The 23,704-nt window shown below is 38.3% G+C and overlaps 3 protein-coding genes across 3 annotated transcripts; all 3 read left to right on the top strand.

The window, feature by feature from the left end:
- The first annotated feature begins 3,203 nt into the window (after window positions 1-3,203).
- Window positions 3,204-4,643, top strand: LOC111340585 (HMG box-containing protein 5). The gene is given in 1 exon segment (XM_022947455.2): window positions 3,204-4,643. A coding segment is annotated over 1 exon segment (849 nt). The 5' UTR covers window positions 3,204-3,441; the 3' UTR covers window positions 4,291-4,643.
- Window positions 4,644-13,649: 9,006 nt separating this feature from the next.
- On the top strand, window positions 13,650-15,761 carry LOC111340593 (uncharacterized). Its single transcript, XM_022947466.2, has 3 exons — window positions 13,650-14,339; window positions 14,759-14,846; window positions 15,384-15,761. Exons 1-3 carry the CDS (start codon window positions 13,748-13,750, stop codon window positions 15,526-15,528), a joined length of 825 nt encoding a protein of 274 aa, XP_022803201.1. The 5' UTR covers window positions 13,650-13,747; the 3' UTR covers window positions 15,529-15,761.
- A 1,953-nt stretch (window positions 15,762-17,714) lies between these two features.
- Window positions 17,715-22,459, top strand: LOC111340584 (potassium voltage-gated channel protein Shal). Its single transcript, XM_022947454.2, has 2 exons — window positions 17,715-19,205; window positions 20,441-22,459. The coding sequence occupies exons 1-2, from the start codon at window positions 18,103-18,105 to the stop codon at window positions 20,625-20,627; spliced, it is 1,290 nt and encodes a 429-aa protein (XP_022803189.1). The 5' UTR covers window positions 17,715-18,102; the 3' UTR covers window positions 20,628-22,459.
- Window positions 22,460-23,704: the final 1,245 nt, after the last annotated feature.

The raw sequence follows: 23,704 nt of genomic DNA, 5'->3' as shown, positions 1-23,704 counted from the left end.
CAAAACTTTTTTAACTGTAGATGTACCTTAAGCAGTCTAAAATTTAGGAAACATTTTCAATACACCAGATTTTAAAGACTGATATAAATGGTTTCTCATTTTAGGGACATCAAATCACATTGTTTCAGGGTGTATACCATAAGCAAGGCATGTAGCAAAGGTGGCAGCAAATACTCCACAGTCACTGCTATTTGTCTGTTGTTGCACAGGGACAACTTGAAATGCTAGTAAAATTTGAACGTCCAACAAGATTGAGTACCTGCTCTTGTACTTCATTTCGAATGTTATGATACAAACTGTCATACAGGTTGACAGTGCCATCTTCACACCCTACTGAGCTTACACATACCCAGTGGGCATTGCCAGTGTGCAGAATCTGAATAAATTCCCCAATAACCTGATTAAGTTTCTAAAGGGGCCTAAAGTTGGTCTCTGAAAGCCCTCCACATCTGGATTAATGTTTCTTAGACAAACATGTACTTCATGGATAATATCACAGTCAAGCCAACCGTTGGGTGATGAAATCAATTGGTAATGCCCATCATCCAGCTTTGCAAGTGATGCTGACTTTTCTGAAGAGTATTTTGAAATACCAGTTATCGCAACACTATCATCAGATGCATTGAAAGTGTCACTAACAACCTTTGTTCAGTTTTTCCTCCTGATTTACACACCATACATTCCCAAGTTGTCATTGCATTGTTTAGCACCTGCTTGAAGTAAAAGCAGGGCAAATGAAAAACTTTCTACCTTGACAAAATGGGTTGTGGGATTTCAGCAGTTTATCTGAACAGTGGGTTCTGTTTGCATGTGCAGATAAAATCTAATTTGAGAGCTTCATCCAAAATATCTCTTGTCTGTTTGCATTTTGATTTTTCATTTTTGGCTGCTGGTGTTTTTAGTCACAGGGGACAAAACCACTTGTTAGGTGCTTTTGTAATTTTTAAACAAGATAAATGAAAAGTAGAGATGGGACATGCTTGGTTTGTGCATGTTACCACGGGCCCTCTAGCTGCCAGTCTGCAAAAACAAGCAAAAACAATTGGGATAAGGGGATGAATGAGACAAACTTCACTTTTGAGTATACCACCTTCCCAAAATCTCTTGTAGCACACAATATCTCCAGAAGTGATTAAGTTTGGAAACAACAGAGTGCCAGTGTCTGACATCAGGCAAAATTCTTTCACAGAAGAGATCAATTTGCTCACGAAAACCACAAACAACAAAGTCACAATAAAGCTTTTCAGTAGTGAATATTTGCTGTTGGATTTGGTAAAAGAAGGCATGAGTTGTATTTGTTAATATACAGCTCCAAGTCTATATCCTTTAAACAATAGGGGCTTTTGACCTCCCCACATCCATTCCCACAGCAATCACACCTACGCAAAACGTCAGGTGTGGCGTGTAACCATGGATATTGTTTATTGATAAACGTGCCATATTTCGTTACCTGAAAGTTGATGTGCTTTTCCTTCAAGATCTTTTCATAAGTTTCAATAGCAACACTTTCATGTTTACAACCATGTTCTGTAGACTTCTATACGCCTTAAAATAGTCTTTACTGTAATAACTCGTGTCAATCACCAAAAACAATAAATCCATCGATTCGACCAGAGGCAGGCACTCTGGATCGTATTTTTTGTCTGAGAACAAGAGAGGATCGATTCCAACACAAGAAATCTTCTCTAAATAACGTTTTTTCACGTGGGGATCGAGCGTGTTCGCATAATCTGAGAGAGGATATCCCGCCATGTTGAAAAATGTAGAACACCAACATGGCGACTCAACTTTCCCGCGAAATTTGTGACGCCGTGCAAACGCTCTATAATGCATTGATTGGCTTTGGACTTCTATAAGGAAGTAGTCATACACTTCTTAAATTTATCATCTTGGAAGGAAAGATTAAGGAGATAGGCACAACATGGGTTTGTTTACTTTCTTTTTTCTAGTTAAATCTAAATGTCAGTCTTTTCCCAATGGACGTGAGCATTCTGGTCTGACCAGACAACAGGCTTATGTTAAATTTGTCATTACGCATCAGCTACGCTCTATAGTATATCGCCATATAATGCATTGATGGCTTTGAACCCGACCATATTTGAGGGGGATAGATCACTGCTTACTTGGCTTCCTTCTTGGGCAAGGATACTAAATAACTAACTAGTTGAGTTGATTTTTCAAAGCCATTGTTTCAAAAATGCAAGTCCTTGATGTAGGTATACCGACCCGCACTCGAGTCTGCTGTGTCAGCTGGTGCAATGATTACTCGAAGCGTTTCTTGAGTTCCGAGATACGCAGAAGTGGTTTCATTTCCAGACGTGAGTTTTTTGTACCGCTGCTCGGAAAATATGAGTGTGAATATGAAAACGTGTTACCTGGGTCGTAGTCTTACTACCGGCATGAATAACTAACGAGGCACAGTAGCCTCTGGGGAAGAAGTAGTATAAATATAACACTGTTGAACGTTGGCCAGTACAGACATTTCAGCGAAAGTTGTGGTTTTCCAGGTTTGACCATTATAAAACTTCTTTTAAATAAACAAATATTCAAACGCTGCACTTTTCTCTATTGCACATCTGCAGTGATGGGCTATGCCCTTTGCAGATCTTTTCGCTCTTCAGTTTTTGTCCGAAAATGAGCTTTATCCATCAAAGTACCATAAAGCATTCAATTATGATACATTAAATCATGATCGGAGTTATAATTGTTTGCTCCTGTTTCGCATATGTAACACTCGATCTTAGTTCCTGTAGCCGTGCTTCACAGTCCTAGGTTTTATTTTTTGCGTTTTATTTCAGTAGACCTCATTTTGAATTAATTAGCGTTATTCCGTACACGAGAAACATGTTTCTGAACTATCAACATTCCGCTTACATTTGGTTCACGGATCGGTTGCAGACATATATTTAAACAAAAATCTTTTACGTGAAGGTCGGATAAATTCAAATTGACTGTGTAAATAAACAATCAATAATTGCTCAAATTGCTGTCAACATATGTACTGATGTTGTTTTTCAAAATTTGGTACTTTTTATTGGTCCGCGTGTTTTCAATTCGTGGCGCGACGCTCCGAGATTCGTCTGAAATTTTGAGCTTCAAATGCGGCATTTTGGCCACCGGAAATTGTTTTTCTCGTTGCCATGTTCCCACAAATAACGTAGCTCCATTCTCTGCCTTTAAAAGCACACACAACCCACAATTCGTCTATTCGCTCCGACGAAGGGCTAACGCTCGAAACGTCAGCTTTTGTAATCGTTACGGTGGCCAATTTACCACTTCAACTTTGTCCATGCATCCAAATTAAATAATAACCTCAGGCTATAATTGGGAAAACTATATCATCCGCATAATCAACCGGTCGGTTTGAAAATTACGTAATAGTGCGGAACGATTTAATTGCATGACCTAAATATTCACATACAAGTTTCGGTTGAGCTCGAAATGATTTTACTTCGCAGTTTTGCAAGTAAAGCACCAGAGAGGTGGCCCATTCGACAATTATTCACCGTTCGAGCGATATTGCCGGTTCGTGGACTCACGAATTACAACCAGTCAGTAAATTTGGTTACGTTAAAGAAGCCGTCGGGGGCATTTCAGTGGATCTTCAGTAGCACGAAACATTTCGTTGTCGATGAATATTCGAACGAAACACGCAACGTAATGCCCGGCACGAGGAATATTACGTTTGGAGGTAAAAAGGGAGTCTGTACATCAGATGAAGCGATTGACTATGGTACACTTCCAAAGTTTCCAAGCAAACCTCCGGGACTGTTTGGTTTATTTGTGGAAGAAAATTTTTCCAAAGTCCAAAGTGGTGTTGCTGAAGGAAAAAGCGCTACTGATATTAGAACAGAGTTGTCCATCAAATGGAAGAGTCTTTCGAGTGTTGAGAAAGCGCACTTGAAACACAAACATGATGTTTTGAAAGAGGAATACAAACAAGAAGTCATGAATTTCTGGAAAGGACTGAACCCCGAGCGTCGAGTTCTTCTGGAGAAATCGCAAGGTCCGAAATTACGGCAACTCGCACATGCAAGGCGAGAGCTTTTAGGATACCCAGAGAAGCCTCCATCTCCCTTTCTGCTTTTCGTGCAGAAAAACGCCAAAAATGTGAACGCTTCGTCTGTAATTGAGCGAACGAAGATATTGGGTAAAAAATGGAAGGAAATGTCGGCTGATGAAAAGGAAGTATTCTTCATCGAAAGCCATAAAGCGAACCAACAGTACTACCACGACGTGGCTAAATGGAAAGAAAAGCACCCTGAAATCGCTTGAAATAAGGAGGTGTAGTTGAAATGTTTAATGATGTTGCAGTACTGTAGGTGACGAATGATGAATGTTTAAGAGACCCTGCCTTCCTAAGCGACAAAGTTTTAAATTGGCGTCGATGGTCACAGCAAATTGTGTCAACACCGATCGCAGTAATCTTTTGTTTTTGATTGCTTTAGAAGCTGACGCGTGATAGTCGACTTTAGAATTTATCAGCTGCGGTACTAAGTTCCGTGGGAAGATATTTATTTAGCGAACCGTTTGCATTGAACATAATTCAAACGTCCTCGCGTGTTGTGTCCATAGTGTATCTGATAGTTGTTGTCAATAATTTATAGCCGGGTTGTGTGGAGTAAAACTTTCAGTTTTCTGTATTCTACGTCTACTTGTCTTGAAAGTGCAGTACATATACTCTGCAGACATGATAATTACTATTATCCTAGAGGTTATATTTCACTGGCGGAATTCATCAATTGCAATCGAGTTGCCCTTCGTTACAAGGATCAATTATAAACGCACATTTGCGCTTTTAAACTATTTCCTCAAGGCAACTTATTCACTGTATAAAGGCCTGAACCACCCTCCAATGGTTGCAGTTTCAGTACTATTTGTTTACTAAGAAAGGTTCCATTTGGCTAAGATTGGTTACTAACCAAACGTTTCTGCCACATCAAATGCAAATATCCAACGATTGAATTGAATTTTAAAGGCCAACCTAAAAGAAAGAGACCTGCTCGTGAGGCTACTCGGCTGAGAAGAAATGAAAAAAGTCTGATGGCTCATTCTTGTTAGTTGCGATGTTTCATCCAAAATGAATTTCAAATTCGCAAAATTGCGCTATTGAAAAAAACCCGCAAAGCGTCTAACCGCATTCGGATGTTTTGTTTAGAAATGATAAGATGCTAATTTGAAGAGCTCCATAATGCGTATCATGCTCCCTAGGACCATGTTATCTATAATAATAATAATAATAATAATAATAATAATAATAAGCATTTATATAGTGCTAAGTCGCCTACTTCTTCATAGCGCTTTACAATATCTACTATATGATTAAAAAAAATACAAATTAATAAAAAAAGAGATTACATAATAATTAAAAAGGAAATTAAGGTATAAATTGTTAACCAAAGGCATGTTTAAACAAATAAGTCTTCAAGTCCTTTTTGAAAACAGCCAAAGTGTTTGATGATCTGAGTGATAAAGGTAGTTCGTTCCACAGTTTGGGGCCAGCAGCCCCAATATAATGGTGACTTTGTCCTAGGTAGACTAGATGACATGACTTGAAGGTTTACCAAATATCTCTTGACAGACTTCATGGACGGGCATTTACGAGATACACGTAGTTTGGTTTCTTCAATTAAGTTGATAATGTAATTTGGCTACGGAACCTTTAGAAATCCTTTATTTCGATTGAGCTATTGACAAAACCTGTACAGCGTTTAATCGCATTCAAATGTTTTGTTGTGTGGCTTACACAAAGTGTAAGCCCGATCGGATTGATAGATTGATTGATTTATTTATTTGTCCACGAGAGTCGAGCGCATGTCACTTGCTCTAGTGTCGTGAGGCGTACTAGTCTGAGTCAGTCATCTTGGTTGTAAGCGTGGACTCGAGTAACTTTTTTTTCAGGTGATCGTACCACGCGTTAGTTCTCCTCATGATCGCACAAGCCGGCCAACGCACCCAGATCCGGCTTGTATTATAAGTGCAGCTTGTGCAAGAGCTTTTACGCTCTTAAAAGACAACCTTTTACAGCTTGAATCTTCGGTACGAGTTGTACCATACTGAAAGGAGTCCTTGCACTCTAATGGTGGGTGATTACCGTCATAATTCAATTTTTGATTTTCTGACATGTTACTACATTTTGCATAGTAATGAATTTTTTGTCTGTTTGAATTTTATGTTGGTTTCATCAATTTTCTGACAGAATTCAGAAATTTTCGTCTAATTAAATTTTCGGATAACCTAAACTTTCTGTTGATTGGAATTTTCGGGTTGTGTCAGGTTTCGGGGAGCTTTTCGAATTTCCGACTAGTTTAGAATACTTCACTTCTCCGATTCGTTTCTGGTGAATTTTCTTCCAGTAGTTCTAATTTTCGGACACATTCAATTTTCTGCTACAACTTTTTCTCCAGTTGGCCTGGTGACTACGAGAAACCAGATCGAGGTAATATAGTTAGGATGTTTTGAATCAGCTGGTCGAGTTCTTCGTTGTCTGTGTTGCAGTATATTAATCTCACACTCAACCAAAACTCGATCGAGCGTCTTTCAACAGTCCGAACACTGATACCTAGCAAAGTTGCGATATCGACAACAGTAAAGCTTCTACCGATCAGAAAATCAAGCTGATCTCTGGGAATTGAATATCTTGGGCGTCCGCGTTGCCCACTAAGGGCAGTAGCAAGTGATGAAACATCAAAAATATCTTGACTTCCAATAAGGCAATCCCGTGCACCCCCAATTAGGTTAACAATTTGCTCATCGATTCCATACAAATGAACAAGACGAGCTATTAAACCATGCAGTCAATCCAGCCTAAAGTGTAAGGCCTCCACTATATTTGGGTCAAGCCCTCCTCCTTCAATTTTCCGAATAATACTTAGTAAAACTCTGACAAGTATCTGAACGATTGCAGCTCTTGTTGAGAAAGCGCCATCACTCTATCCGCCAACTTGGATCAACAATAACAGTACCTCGGTCTGGTTTCTCGTAGTCACCAGGCCAACTAGAGAAAAAGTTGTAGCAGAAAATTGAATGTGTCCGAAAATTAGAACTACTGGCAGAAAATTCACCAGAAACGAATCGGAGATGTGAAGTATTCTAAACTAGTCGGAAATTCGAAAAGCTCCCCGAAACCTGACACAACCCGAAAATTCCAATCAACAGAAAGTTTAGGTTATCCGAAAATTTGATTAGACGAAAATTTCTGAATTCTGTCAGAAAATGGATGAAACCAACACAAAATTCAAACAGACAAAATATTCATTACTATGCAAAAATGTAATAATATGTCAGAAAATCAAAAATTGAATTATGCCGGTAATCACCCACCATACACTCTCGCAAGCCATCTACTATCGGTTTGATCTATCGGTGTAGATTGTACCACTGAGTATCTAAAAGAGTTTGAAACTGTTTGAAACTGTCGGTAGCCTCCTGAAAGTGTCATGAAGTGAAATAAGTTGTCTTGTAGTTGCATTCTCCTCGCCCGAAAATTCACGGAAGCATATTTCAAAACGACAAAAGTAAGTATGGGAATTTCAAAGATTGGCTTTTATGACAATTTTGCTAAAACAAAGGATATCCTATTACGTTTTAAGGATCAGTTTTGGAGTTTAATGCTTATGATGTTCTATTCATGTGTATTTTACTTGCCAATATTGAAACAAGTTGTTGGATAACACAAAATGTGGAATGTTGTAGTGTTTTGGTTTTCACAAATGATTTTCTACAATGCTTATAATCCATTACTTATAGGAGCCTAGTAGTTTAATATTACAACTGAAATGCGATTAGTATTATGTTTTCCAAGTAATGCCCAGGATTATTCAGACCTTAACATTTCGTGACTTCCTGTAAGCTTTGCAGTCTTCTAAATTCTCTTCATTATGGTTCAGATGAGCATTGATATTTAAACTTGGTAACAATACATGTGTATTAGGGCTTTATTTGGTAGTCTACAACTCCTTTTCATTTACTTGTTTGGTTTTGGTTATTTCATCACAATACTGGTATATATAAACAATTACACTCTTGATTGGCTGAAAACAGCTAGGTGCCTTTTTCATGCATCACTGGTGCAAAAGTAATAACTCAAGTACAAACGTAAACTACTGGTAGTTTCAGCAATAACAGATCACTCTAGAAACCTATCAGATTATAAGAGGTAACGGTTGTGCTGATCAATACACATAGTAGCTGGCCAAAATAAACAAAAGCTTGAATATTTTAGGTATATTACATACATACATGCGTTAGTTGACCACTCCCCATGGGGGTTTTCAGGCCAACTCCCACCCATCCTACCCCAGGGGAGGACATCCACTACACAGTAATCTCGTGCGTGGGAAATTAACGTCTGCTACCCCTAACCCTGCAGGAGACGGGGCCTACGGTTTATTCGTCCTTATCCGAGAAGACTAGAATATCTATCCATTTTTTTATTATAGAAAGGTAGCAAATTCTCCTCACTTATTTTAAGACCATGAGTATCGGTCCGGCCGGGGCTCGAACCCTCGACCTCCCGCACAACACAATCCGGCGCTCTAACCATTTGAGCTAACCGGGAGGCGGTTATATTGTTAGGCACTGACGAAATTGCATTCCTGAGTAAGATTTCAGAGGAAGGACAAATTTTGATCACACGTTAAGTTGACCATTTACATGATGATGTCAGGTTCACCCATTCATTTCATGTCTCCACATAGCTTGAATTTGGAAAACACACTGGCATGAAATAACAATATCAATAATAAGAAAACATGAAAGATTATGGTACTTTAAATCATATGATACCATCACATGCTTGCCTGTACATTGAACTCTGTGTTTGTTATGTCTCTTATTATTGTTCTTGAAATCTGTTATGGTGAAACTTAAATCTAATGAACTTTCTGCGAAATACAACCTCCAGATCAAATTGTCAATCTTATTGGGTTAAAAATTATTAGCAATTTTAATGTAATGTTACATCAGAGTATTACCTAACATATGACTCATTAAATATTGCTTGTGTTCTGAACTTGTTATGCACCTATCTTTTTTCCTTGAATTCTTCCATTTGCAACCCCACATCCACTTACCTCAACTAAATTTTTCAGTGTTCTTTATTGAAAGTACAGTCCCAGAAAACCCAAATACAATAATTAGAGTAAATACTTTGCTCTCAACCAACTGAAAATAGGACTTTGTGCCCTGATGGACAATAGATACCTATGTTCAGCACTGTGTTACTTACATGTATGTATTGTCCAAAATTAGTCATACATTCAAACCAAATCAAGCTCCCAATGGCTCCTAGTGGAGATTACATCATTTCCCGAATGTCCTGACCCTTCTGGAAAGTTCTGTCCTCATGTGCTGGTACACAAAATGCCAAAGATATTAATAGGAAATGCTTCCCTAGAGTTAATTTCACATCACTCGTCTCGGAAAAGACAATCAAACTACAAAATTCAGATCTCAATTCCACTTCGTTACGTAAACCAAATCATGACTGAAACTATTAGGCCACTATGGGAGATGATGCTGACGTATTTTTGTTGTTCCTAAAATCCTCAGGTTACATGTGCAACCTTTGTTGTAAAAATGAGGCCTCTATAACAAAGTTTGGCCATTAACCCTCACCTTGAAAATGAACTTCTCGGGACTATTTTATACTAGTTATCTTATTTTATAGATGAACAGGAACAATATTGAAAACTATCTAACCTTAATCAAATATTAGCTCTTCTAATAGAAACTCAATAAGACACCAGACACTAAAAAGCAAATCAATTTCGTAAGCCACACATGTACGCATTGCGGACCTATGTTTTTTTTGTATTTTTTTAGAAATGATGGAAGGCTAATTTGCAGAGCTCCATAATGTGCATCATGCTCTCCAGGATCAAGATATCTGTAATGGTGACTTAGTCCTTGCTGATCTGGTTGGCATTAAATTACTTTAAAGTTCACAAAAAATCTCTATACAGACTTCATGGATGGGTATTACAAGATACATGCAATTTAGTTTTATTAACTGCTTTAGTAAAGTAAATTGGCCATGGAAGCTTTAGAAATCCTTTATTTCCAGTGAGCTATTGACAAAACCTGTAAAACGTTTAATCGCATTCAAAGTTTGTTTAGAAATTATAGGAGGCTGATTTGAAGAGCTCCATAATGTGCACCATGCTCTTTAGGACCAAGATGTCCTGTGATGTTGACTTTGTCCTTGGTGATCTGGATGACATTAAATTAGTTTAAGGCTCACCAAGAATCTCTTCACAGACTCCATGGATGGGTATTACAAGATACATGCAATTTGGTTTTATTAACTGAGTTAATAATAAATGTAAATTGGTCACGGGAGCTTTAGAAATCCTTCAAAGTGGCCAATTTACATACTGAACTCATTTGATAGCACCAAATTATCGAATAACAGAGATTAGCCCATTAAATGGAAGGGAAAGTATATCCTGCTTGGACATAACGCAAATCACCTCTTACATCCCCTGCCAGCTTCCCTTGATCCCCAAGTCTGTTCATACGTAATTTGCATTGTGGGTGCATTTAGGTCTCTGGTATGTGAGAGGAATACAAACCCGTCCTTCAAAAGAGAATTGCCCGAAAAACCGAAACCAAGGTAATCACAGCTACCATTCAGAACAAATGTTACCATCACCATTAACCAATGAAAAGTGAAAACAGGCAACCTGCTTGAGGCGCGGGAAAACGATTGTATTTTGCATGTGGTTGGTTTAGATAGTGGCGTGAGTTTTCAAGAGCAATCAAAGAGCGAGGTAAAGTACAACCAAAGTAGTCCAGATCATTCAATTTAAAAATACACTGAGAGAGAGATATTTCTAAGTTAGGTCGGAAAACTGATGTTGATTATTTTATTGTCTTGAGAAATACTTTAATTTTTAATACGAAGGGAAAATTTAAACGCCAAAAACTGCCGAATTCTTGAAAATGAAACAAGGCTAGCCTACTTTTTGCCAATCTGATGGCCTCATACACTGGCAACGCAAAATCTTATTAGACTATTTAATTTCCCCATCTAATACCTTCCGACTCAACATCTTCTTGCTCAACATCTTGCGGCAAAAAGTCACATACAAACAATCAAACTACATTAAAAATTAAGATTTTAAACTTTTCCTACAATTCCCACCATTAAGCCATTCATACCAGTCAAATGACATCATAATGATAATATTCATCTTGAAAAATTAAGTTTTAGCTTGGCCAAAGGAGGAAACACAATTTGGTCCTTAAGTGTTTTTGGAGATGATATCTACGGTCTAAAGCGGTGGCCAAAGGAGGAAACACAATTTGGTCCTTAAGAGCGGCCGTCCGTAAATTTCGCCCGGAGGTGTGCAATATGAAAAAAATAAAAAATCCCAAAACTTTGCCAGAATATAGGTCTGGATGAAATATTTCTAGAAAAAATACTTTAAGTTCAATTGCGTTTTTATTTTTCGCGAACAGTGGCAAAATCGGTTTTGTGGCTCTCACGGCGGACGATCAGCTTCACTGGCTTTAGACAACCATTATTTGAACGTCACTTGAAAGTAAACAAAACTGTAGATGTGACCAAATATTTTCCTAATGAAAAGAAAACGTATTTACAAACAGTCTGAAGTGCTCTTTGTTCGATTCCGTTGCAATCTAAATTTTTGGGGAATTTTTGGTTTTTTCCAATGTTTCACTCATTTTGGCGGACAAAAAAATGGCAAAATTGAGAGGTGAAAATATTGAAGGGCCGCAGCCAGGATGAAACATAGTTGAAATTTAAAAACGATCTCTGGCTAAAATGATTAAAAACTTCGAGCTTTAGACTGCCCGAACTGCAGTCTTCAGTCTTCAGAAAATTTAAATAAAGACATGAACTGCGAAATAATGAGAATGTAAATGATTATAAACAGTTGTTCAGAGCAAATCCGTGCAAAAATCAAACATTGCATGGGAAAGTTGAAAAACTAAAATTCGCTTTTCTTTTGTATACAAGTAGCCTTTAGAAAGTAGACAATTGGTGTGCAGTTTTTTCCTTCAAAAAATTATTTGCTTCCGAAAAAACGAAAACGTTTCGTTTTCAGTCCGGGGATCGATTTGGCGACACTGAACAGATTTAAAATAGGTCATGAATCACTCGACTCGTGTATCACAAAAACTGCGCTTGAGAAAGCTATCACAGTTCCAAGTTGTTGTACTACTTGTCATTGTCTAAACACCGTGATTTCATAAAGATTAGATTAATTCCAGTATTCAAGAGAAGTCAAAAGCTTATGGCTCTCCCGTGTTGCGTAAAACGGTAGGCGAAAATCAACGATAATTTTTAGCATGTGCCTTTTCAGAATTTCGTAAGATTACGAATGATAATACTAGAGTTAATGCTCTTTCAGAATATGTACAGTTTAGTTTGGGGAAATGAATTTGGAATTTTTTACAATTTTTTTAAAATCTTGAAGAAAGACAAAAAGATCGCGCCATCCTGTTGTGTACATGTGACCATCAAGACATTGACATAATAAAAATTAACACGAATCCGATGCATATAGCAATTGAAAGTGAATATCATAGCCTTAAATCAAGTATTTTATTCTTAGCTGTTCATATGAGTAGAGAGTTTCAGTCTGTTTTGCCGTTTTCTCCATTCTATGGCGTTTCGTTACGGACAAAAAAAGTCTAAAAAAAATAATTGACTTACTCGGAGAAATAAACAGTGAGATTAAAAATGTGTGGTCGAATAAATAAAACTTTACTTCAAATAAAAAAAAATGGTCCACGACAATAACAAATGTGGTTTTAGGTTTAAAAATTGACGAGAAAATATGGCCAACGAAAAAGTGCAGTGGAGCGGAAAAATCAACATCGAAAAAAAAAATAGTTGCACTAGTATCGCAGAGGTCAGTGGTTCGAGTCCCGTACAGGCCTGAATTTTTTAAGGTCTGATTTTCGCTATTGCTTAAATAGCGCTATCTACTGCGAGGATCGTGCATCATATGTATCTAATACCGCAGTACAAAATATATGAACTTCATATATTTTATTGTATCTCATTTATCACTTTCACGGGTTTATTACGAATCAACTCAACGGCCTGCTCCCAGTTGGCTTGTTAGCTCAATTGGTAGAGCGCTGCACTAGTATCGCAGAGGTCAGTGGTTCGAGTCCCGTACAGGCCTGATTTTTTTCAGAAAAATCAAAGAGAATAAGGAGCAATTTTTTTTACCTTCTTTGAGTGTTTTACATGCAGCACACAACGCTACTAATTTGCTAACCTTCCGTCACTTCGAATAATTAAAATAAGTTTAGAAAAACAACCAATTGTTTTGAAAAAAAAAAAGGAATTTTTGGATCACTGACTTTCTTTCCATTATGCTCTCATTTCATTTCTTTGGTTATGGAAATTTCTCACGTGTTAGACACAAATTTTCGTTTATTTAGCCGAGAAACTTTCTATCAGTCCAGTTTTTCTGCCGATTATATTGCTGTGCTAAGAGACAAAAGTAATTATGACTGTGTCTGTTTAATGCGATACCTGTATTGACTTTGAATATGGTAATCTAAGCCGCAGAGTGACATGATTGAAAGCTGAACGCTCAGAGTTTACCACCTGCTAAACGACGAAATCTAACAATTTGATTGGCTGAAAATTATAAACTAACATAAAGCATTTTACGACCCATTTAGGCCGTTTGTAAGCATTCGCAAAGTGATTTCGAATTAGGAAGCGAACAGCAATGAATATTTTGTGAAAGGCATAAGGTTTATGGAAGAAAACGACCCAAAAAATTTTAGAGTTGTCGAAGAATCTGAAGATGAGATTTACGAGAAGATAAGAGAATTGAGGGACTGTCTCGCCGATGCCATCGAGGAAAATGACCAAGAAGCCGAAGCGGACGCCTTGAGTTTTCTTGGCCTTGCTTATTATAAACTGGGAAATTATGCAACTTCGAAAGAATACCATGGAAAACACCTCTCCGTATCACAAGAATTAAAGGATGAAAAGGGCGAGCGAAGAGCCCAGAGTAACCTGGGATGTTTGTATAAAATTACTGGTGACTTAGAAATGGCGAAAGAGCATTTTCTAGTAGCTTTGAATATCGCAAAGGAACGAGACGAAAAGCGACCGTTGGCAAAGATCTATAATAATCTTGGAAACATTTTTGAGCTGGAAATGAATTACGAAGATGCGCTTAACTGCAACAAGGAGAGGCTTGCGGTCGCTAAGGAACTAAATGACCAAAATGGCATTGGAAAGGCACTGGCGAATTTGGGAAATTTAAGTCACGTGGTTGGAAATCTTAAAGATAGTATTGCGTATTATGAGGAAATGCTCGACATACTTAGAGCCAAGCTTCGTAAGTATTTTTTATTTATTATAAGTATTTTTTTATTCATTTCAAGAGTCGTATCAGTCCAATTCCTGAATTTTTTCAGGCCGTATTTTAACTATTTCATAAGTAATGTTCATCACTGCGAGGACTGCCGTTCATACACTTCTTTAAACTGCAGTACGCATAGATGATTTTCATATATTCAAATTATGGATGTCACTCGGCCATTTTTATGAGTGACAAAAGACTGATGCAGCACTTTCTGTGTAACTTAAAAGAGAATAAGGAGCAATTTTTTTTACCTTCTTTGAGTGTTTTACATGCAGCACACAACGCTACTAATTTGCTAACCTTCCGTCACTTCGAATAATTAAAATAAGTTTAGAAAAACAACCAATTGTTTTGAAAAAAAAAAAGGAATTTTTTATTTATCTTTACACCAGGAATCCTTGACACTCTGGCTGAAGAAGAAGAATCTAACTCAGAAGACGATTTTGTTGACATCGATTTAGTGGCGTTACAAGTCGCCGAGTAAGTAGCACTGAGAAGAGAATACAAACGTTATTGTTTCACAACTGCATGCGTCATTATTTGTTACAGACGGAATATTATGAAAAGACGGACAAATTACGTCAAGAATTCCTTTCGATTTTCCCTCATCAAGCGATCACACGACACTTAACGAAAGTAAGGTTTCGGAAAACGTGCAATTTCAGACAGAAAGACTTACATAAATAGCCGTGTGAGGCACACCTTTCATTAAAGTACAACTTAAAGGTCCTTGCAAAAGAAAATAATTGTGGCTGGAGAGTTTCTAATAATTTTAAGGGAACACCCATGCCCCTTGCCCCCCTCCCCCCCCCCCCCATCCGCCCAGTCCTTTATTATCACTAAACTAGCGATTCCAGCCTTGCTGAGTGCACAAAGCATATTCCTTACAAGTTTCTCGATGTAGCGGCACGAGTCGCATTGCAACAATCAACATATCTCTATTGGCGCAAATTAGGGTCCTAAATAGGGTGTATAATTTCAATGAGCTATCTTCTTTTCTATCTGTATTTTCTTCAGGGACGTAAAACAAAAAATGGAGGATCAAAGACGTGAAGAAGAGCAAGCTCAAGGAGCCGTCAAAAAGAAACGAAAATTTAAAAATCCTTTCAAAAGGAGACCGAAAACACGAGAAGAAAAGATTGAAGCATATTTAGAAAACTAACCATAATTCTTTATCGTGTATTTGTGTGAGACGAAGAAGTTGAATCACTTAATAGTTCTCCATCGAAAAAAATCATGCCACTGATAATTTTTGTCAATGAAAGCGTCGCCCAAATGGTATAAATCTAAGCTTTTCTTATGTTGGATAATGTAAACGTGGACAACTCTGTGTGCAATCAAACACCATTTCGTTTTGAGTGTGATGCAATAAAATTATGTGCATTTTTTTTTTCGTACATGTGGGACAGTGCATCTATCATTAACATTGCATGGTGACCAGTGCATCTATCATTAACATTGCATGGTGACCAGTGCATCTATCATTAACATTGCATGGTGACCAGTGCATCTATCATTAACATTGCATGGTGACCAGTGCATCTATCATTAACATTGCATGGTGACCAGTGCATCTATCATTAACATTGCATGGTGACCAGTGCATCTATCATTAACATTGCATGGTGATCAGTGCATCTATCATTAACATTGCATGGTGACCAGTGCATCTATCATTAACATTGCATGGTGACCAAAGGGGAGAATTGAGACTGTCCCTCAGTAGCTCACACTTCTCCCTTTGGTCAAAAGGAAAGGGGAAGGGCTACTTCGCCAGCTCGATTGCGATGAAAAAAAGATCAACGCTTTAATTTCGCAGAAGGCATCCTTTCCTTTATAAAAGATCCGCGCTAAGCTCCTGCATCTATTAATTGGTTAATTTGGTTAGGCAGGGGACGTTAAAGAACCCACTCACGAGATTACTGTGATGTGGTCTGGCTTGTTTACTGGGAATTGGGGGGAGGGGGCATCTTCAAATAAAGTTTCTTTCGAATGTTTGTAAATTGCTGATGCAGTCCGGCCAAAGTCCCCCGAAAAGTGTTGTGATGCGCATTTGATCATTTCTTCATGTTAATTTGCGCCATATAAATATTAAATTATTATTATTATTATTATTATTATTATTATTATTATTATTATAAGCTCATTCAGTTTGGCTTATGGAAACAAAAAAATACACCGTCCGCTTCGCAGCTGTAGAACTAGTTACTGGATTGTCGAAGAATAGTTTGTGTCATTGATTTTGTCAATATGCAGCATAAATTTTATCGGTTCGTGTTATCTATGTTTTTGATATTCGTAGTTTATTGCATTATTTCGAATTTTTGACTAAGCGTGAAAGGAAAGATGCCTTGTTATTTTAGAATTCTATTTTTAGAGACAACAAAACCAAACCACAAGAAAACTATCTTCCTTGCATCACGTTGGAGATTATCAACCAGTTTCTAGCACTTTTATTCATTTCTTGAGATCAAAGCGGGTCATCCCGAGCTGATAAAAGGGCGCATGTCACCCTTTGAGCTCGAGAACAGTAGTTTATAAAATACCCGAGATACTTTGAGGGCCCTGATTGAGGTTCATTGCAGCAGTAAACTCGTACAACATTGAAACATTTTAAGTTTATTTTATAAAAGCAATAGACCACACTTTCTATCAGTTTTAGAGCATAATAAATAATCCACTTGAGATGTTGGAAGAATACTCGGTTTATTACGCCTCTAAACTGATAGAAAGTGCGCTCTATTGCTCAATAGTTCTTCTGCAGAGTTTTAAAAGAGGGCCTGACACTACGCTTTTTTCCGTATCACTTTTATTTGTGTTATTTCGCTTTGTTTTTATTTTATGTATGCAGAAACTTTCACAACAACGGAAGCCATAAGTAATATGGTCTGTTCTTGGCACAATTGCATATTAGATCAACTTCCTTAAGCAGGTGCGATGCTTGCTTTTCTTTCGCGGAATTCGTCATTTATAACGTCCAAGCTTATCCACAGGGGTGTTTGTAAACATAGAGATCAATTCATATAACTTGCTTTCTCTTCATTTTATATTGCGTGAAGCTGTACGTTACCACAGATCAGAACAAACTCAGGATCAATTACCCATCCAATTTAAGCGCCAGAATTTTTCCTTTTTTAATTTTTTGGACACCGAAAAGAACGTTATGACTGATGAAATCATCGAACTGAAGTGAAGGAAATGTAGTTATTTAGACAATGGAAACTCGCATAAATTATATTAAGATTCAATATTGTTTGTGAAGGATGTCGTGTTCCAATTTTGTATTGTTTAAGTTTTTTTTACAAGTTTGTCACCATTTCTTTAAATGTGGTTAGCAATTTTTGGTACGAACGGTGCAGGTACCCGTATTCATCTTATAAATACATAAACAATCAAACAAGACAGATTCGAAAAGCGGTCCTTCTCTTTGATTAAGTACCCCGTAGACCTTTATTTTCTTCCTTCCTCGTCGCGAACCTTCTACTAGCATTCAAATGCGTTACGCTGTTGTCAAAGTTAAGATTTATTTGGCTTCTTAGACCACCATGTCATTGTTAGGCGCCATTATTCACGCGACTGTTTATGTACATATTAACAATTTAGTACACGTTAATGAGTCTCTGTTTGATAACTCTGCGTGCTACCGGTTTCTTAGTTAGAAGACGCCGATTTTACATACACAGCTAAGTAGTCGCGCAATCCTAATTGATCAAATCTGCTGATAACTCTTATCGCGATGTCTTCCAAGGACAAACCCGTGAATGACTTGGAAAATTGGCTCCCCCTCGGAGAGGTTGGTCTTGTTGGGATTTCGCCGGTGTTCAAGAAAAAACCTTTTAGTGTTCTTCATCGAAAGCAATTAAAGGACAAGAGAATCGTCCTCAATGTGAGCGGGAGGAAGTTTGAAACTTGGGACTATACTCTAAAGAAATACCCCACAACTTTATTAGGAAGCAGTGACCGAGAATCGTTTTATGATTCCCAACGAAAAGAATACTTCTTTGAGCGGGATCCTGGCTTTTTTCGTCACATTTTGAACTATTATCGTTATGGTAAACTTCATTTTTCTTTGGAAGAATGCGGCGAGTTTTACGAAGACGAGCTTGAGTTTTTTCGCATTCCAACTGACGCTTTGGGTTTATGCTGTCTGGAGGAATACCACGACGCGAATTCTGCTGTGTGTCGAAGAGATGTACACCCAGAAGGTGAAGTGATTCATCATGAGTGTGTTCCTCAGCGTAGAACATTTAGACAGCGTCTCTGGTTGTTATTTGAAAACCCGCAATCATCAACGACAGCTAAAGTTGTGTACTACATAATCGGAATCGCCATTGTTGTAAGCATCGTTACAACCATAACTGAGACGATACCCTGCGGTGGAAGAACATGCGGCGAAGAATATAAGCAGGCTTTTCAATACGTGGACGGCACTTGTGTTGTGGTCTTAACGCTGGAGTATTTAATTCGTTTGTTCGCTGCACCTCACAGGTGCAAATTTGTAAAAGAATTTCAAAGTATCGTTGATCTTGCAGCGGTTATTCCATTCTACCTCGACATTGGGTTAAAAAGCGCCGGTGATTTTGACGCGTTAACGATTCTACGCGTCTTCCGTGTATTTCGTGTTTTTAAAATGTCTCGACATTCCACGAGACTTCAAGCTCTGGGTTCATCAATAAAGAACTCTTCCTCCGAGCTAGGATTTATTCTATTTTCGTTTGGACTGGGTGTTATTATTTTTGCCACCGCTGTGTATTATGCTGAGAAAGAAGTCAAGGGCACAACTTTCTCCAGCATCCCGGACAGTATGTGGTATGCTATTGTTACTATGACTACGACAGGGTAAGTCATCTTTGTGACTTGTTTGAAGGGATAGGTGTAGGGATAAATTAGCGCGAGGTTAATTCATGACTTGACTCTGACTATGTGAGCACGAGTAGCTTACTTCCCAGAAAAAAGATAGTCTAAAAATAAACCGTTCTGTGGAAATGCCATGACATCGGCTCAGTATGGGGGTTGAACGCTCTAAGTGATGAGCTCCTGATTGTGCGAAATATTAGAGGAGAGACCTGTGATGTTAATAGCGACCTTAAACAAACCACGACGGCGACGGCAACGAGGACGTGGCAAAACAAAAGATCTGATGGGCAGAACAATAGCTAAGCGCGTGCGTTTTAAAACTTTGTACATTTCTCAGCCGTCCTCTGCAAAACAACAACGTGAAATCACCAAACTTGGCTTCGTCTGCAAATGGAAACCGCGACAGCGAATTATTTATTTCCATTTGGAACTCAAAGATGCTTATATTCGTTATACTGAACTTGAGGTTTGGCGCCGTAAGAGACGATAAACACATGCAGCCATTTTCAAAATTCTAACGTAAAATATATTCTCATTTTTTAATCGACGTCCTCCTTGGCGTCACTGTCCTGACGGCTTAAGGTCCCTAATGACAAAAGGGACAGATTGACGGCTTAAGGTCCCTAATGACAAAAGGGACAGATTGACGGCTTAAGGTCCCTAATGACAAAAGGGACAGATTGACGGCTTAAGGTCCCTAATGACAAAAGGGACAGATTGACGGCTTAAGGTCCCTAATGACAAAAGGGACAGATTGACGGCTTAAGGTCCCTAATGACAAAAGGGACAGATTGACGGCTTAAGGTCCCTAATGACAAAAGGGACAGATTGACGGCTTAAGGTCCCTAATGACAAAAGGGACAGATTGACGGCTTAAGGTCCCTAATGACAAAAGGGACAGATTGACGGCTTAAGGTCCCTAATGACAAAAAGGACAGATTGACGGCTTAAGGTCCCTAATGACAAAAGGGACAGATTGACGGCTTAAGGTCCCTAATGACAAAAGGGACAGATTGACGGGCTATTTAGCGTCTGCTTTCGTCCGACACTAACCGGAAGGGTTTGGATAAAATTTTAAAAAGTGATTTCTCGATTTTTTTTCCACGGTAGTTCGCCGTAAACTTCATTCTAACATCTTTAAAATTTGCTTATGCTTCACTCAGTAAAGAGATTCTCCAAGTGTCATTATTTAATTGGGCGAATTTTTTCCTTTGCAGCTACGGTGACATGTCACCGGAGACGGCAATTGGTCAGATCATGGGAAGCGTGTGTTGTCTAGTGGGTACTTTGGTGATTGCGTTACCTGTGCCAATCTTGGAGATGAAAATGAAACTGGTACAAAAGAAACCTGCAGATGAAGAAAACAACGAAGAACAAAATAGTGGACAAGACCGAGAGGCGTAACTGAGTCCATGGTTGCTTACCATCCCAAAAGTGCGATCTTATTTTCGCACTCGTTTTTACCCTCTGTCGAAAAAACTCTGGCTTGGAATCGTCTTCGTATGCAGATGTTCCGCAATATTGCCACTCGTGCTGTTGAGACGGGGAGTGGGAGAGGGCCAGTGGGAGACAGGCAGAGGGAGACGCGGGTAAACCGAGACGTGTTACATGTGGATTAGAGTTTGCTGGAGAACCGTTTGACGATATATGAAAATTATGAAAACAGAGATAGATAGTAAAAGTTATTTTCTTTAATAACCCGACTCGATAAACTGGCTGCACCATGTAACTCATTTATTCTGTGCTAGTTTGTAACGCTTTTATACTAAAAAACTATTCATGGAAGTGGAGGTAGCTAGTGGTGGATGTTAAGCGAGCCATGAAGCGGCCAGATAAATATTAAACCATAACACCGCACATTCATAATGATAGAGATCGACATTTATAAAAGATAGTTATGGCAGAGAGGAACATGTACCACTGACGTGTTTGTGTATGTGCGTGTTTGTGTTTGTGTATGTTTGTGTATGTGCACTTTTGTCTAGAAGCTTTCAATTTTCTGTCATTCTTAAATGTAAGATCCTCGATGCAAGCCAGTGCGATCGTTTCTTACCAAATGAAATTTGGCAGCTCACACTGACGTTTATCACCATGGACAACAATAGCTATCGAAGAGTGTTTATATCGTTACTGTACCAATCCATATATGTTATTCACCAGTTGGGAGGTCCGTATTGGGAAAAATTGTGCTCGAGGTCTTGGATACCGCCCTCGGATTACGGCCGAGGACTATACTCAGGACAGAGGGCTCAGTTTTTCCCATTACGAATCGGCCTTGGCTGGTGAATAAAATTTTCATTTTTTTCTTTCTAAAAATTAACGAAAGGCCTTCCAAAAGAACCGTAATGATTTAGAGCTGTAGTTACGGGCCCGAAGATCCGCCATAAACAAAATGACTTTTGAGCTAATAGATGGTGGAGAAATCAGAGGTAATGCTAATTGAATATAAAGGCTTCACCACGGTATTTATATATACATACTGATAAGGGTGACTTAAGGCTTCCAACCAATCTTTGAAACATTTTGTTTTTGTATAAATATCTGTCATGATCTAAAGCTTGTCAATTAGAAAGCGCGTGAGAAAGAAAAATGTGTAAATCTTGCCCTTCCTCCACCGAAAAGCTGAACTCAAATGAGACGCTTTTTCTAGCGGGACACAGGGAGATCTAATGCAACTTTTAGTCGTCGAATTACTTGTACAAATGTACAAATTTATTTATGACATAACTTAGACACAACCTGCGCTCTGATTGGTCATGAGTCTATTTTTTAATTGCCTGTATTTCTATAGAAAACTAAAACATCTTTCCGTCCTGTGAACTGGTGCGACACGGAGAGAATTCCCAGATTTTAATTTGGTAAAGGCCTTTGGTTTAGAAGAAACTAAGAGGACACTTTGAATGCCAAGAAAACGACAAAGATTTTATCTTCCTAACTTTATTGAGCTTTTTAGTAAAATTCGGTCTAACTAGATCGTAAAAGTTAAATTATCAAATCGAAAAGTTTGTAAACCACTCGGCTGCGTCTCGGGGTTCTTGTGTTCTCCCAACATCCCCCGTAGTTTTATCAGCCGGTAAATCGATAGAAAGTGTGATTCATTGCTTGAGTGACTCGCGAAGAATTAGCGAGATTTTATTCATAGCAGAGCTCAAAATTTCGTTCAAAGTCTTACAACGAACAAATTGTTTAGGAGGATTTAGATATTTTAAAAATAATAAAAGTTACGTTTCTGCGCGGTCGTCCGATTTTGTTATCACTCGCACGATTACAGTCCCAATTGAACTCCACTCAGCCCTATCACCCGGCATTGCAAATCACGTCGATCTATTTATTTAAGTACAGCTGGTATCAGTTATCACATGATTTCGAATGCAATTTGGGATAAATCAGCACATGTCAAGTTTTCAAATGCTAACCAAATTGCAAAAGCCCTAGGGTGATTGCAAGTTGGTGTCTTTAAAAATTAAACGAATGCTGAGTTATACCAATCTGCACGAGAAAATTCAGGTACATATAGATGCAAAAATTTGACTCTGTTTTTCTCTCATCCGTGTTAGGGTTCACCAGTGTGGCCTCTTGCCTTTGCAATGTCGGAGTCGTCGTAGGTTTTTCGCAAGAATTTGCTTCGAGCCTTAAACTTTCTGTCAGGAATAATTGAGTGTTTGCGCTCTTTCTCGATCAACATTCGCTTAATATGATTAACCAACTGACACGAAGGCTAGTACGCTCTTAATTAAAACTCCCCGTCTTTCGTACGAACTGTCGCGTAAATTCCGAGACAGATTTTTTCAGGACCTCAATTTCCTACATTTCAATAAATCTGTTATTTGTGCTTTGTTTTGTTTGTTTTTTGTTGTTGTTGTTGTTATTCTGGATTAAAACGTTGTTACTTCTAACCTGCCCACCATTTTGTTCATGATGTTGTGCTTTCGCGACTTTCGTGTCAATCAATTTAATTTCGAATTTCAAACTTTCTTCACGCAACGTTTTAGTTGTGTAATTCAGTGTTTCTGATCGTCTCTATGAACTGCAAGAAGACTCACACACTTCCTCAAAGTTTTCTGTTACTCTTACAATCAGTTTTATGTGTCTTCCAATCCTTTTTCTGGCACATTTTACCACAGTAAAACACTTTTTTACATCCAAGGCACCTTTTTAGAGTCCCGGTCTTTGAATGGCAAAAGGCGCATTCTTGATTCCTGTAGGAAGCTGAACCTTGAAATGGGTCGGAGAAGCCTGCAGAATGCTCAGAGGAGACAGATCTACCTCCTGACGAAGAGGATGCATCCACATGGCCAGGTTCAGCAGAGTTAGGGATACTGAGTCGAGGACTTTCCATACCATGTTTTCTTTTCTTAAGGTCTCCTATAACAGAAAAAACAAAACAAAATTATAATTTATATTCCTTTTCTCTGGATCAATAGATGTGTTATTAAAGTTGATAAGAAATCACATATAAAATAATGTTCGACGGTCAATTT

The sequence above is a fragment of the Stylophora pistillata genome, chromosome 11 (genome assembly GCF_964205215.1).
Source record: "Stylophora pistillata chromosome 11, jaStyPist1.2, whole genome shotgun sequence".
Lineage (NCBI taxonomy): Eukaryota > Metazoa > Cnidaria > Anthozoa > Scleractinia > Pocilloporidae > Stylophora > Stylophora pistillata.
The sequence above is the reverse complement of the archived record's forward strand: the minus strand, read 5'-3'. Positions and strand labels throughout refer to the sequence as shown.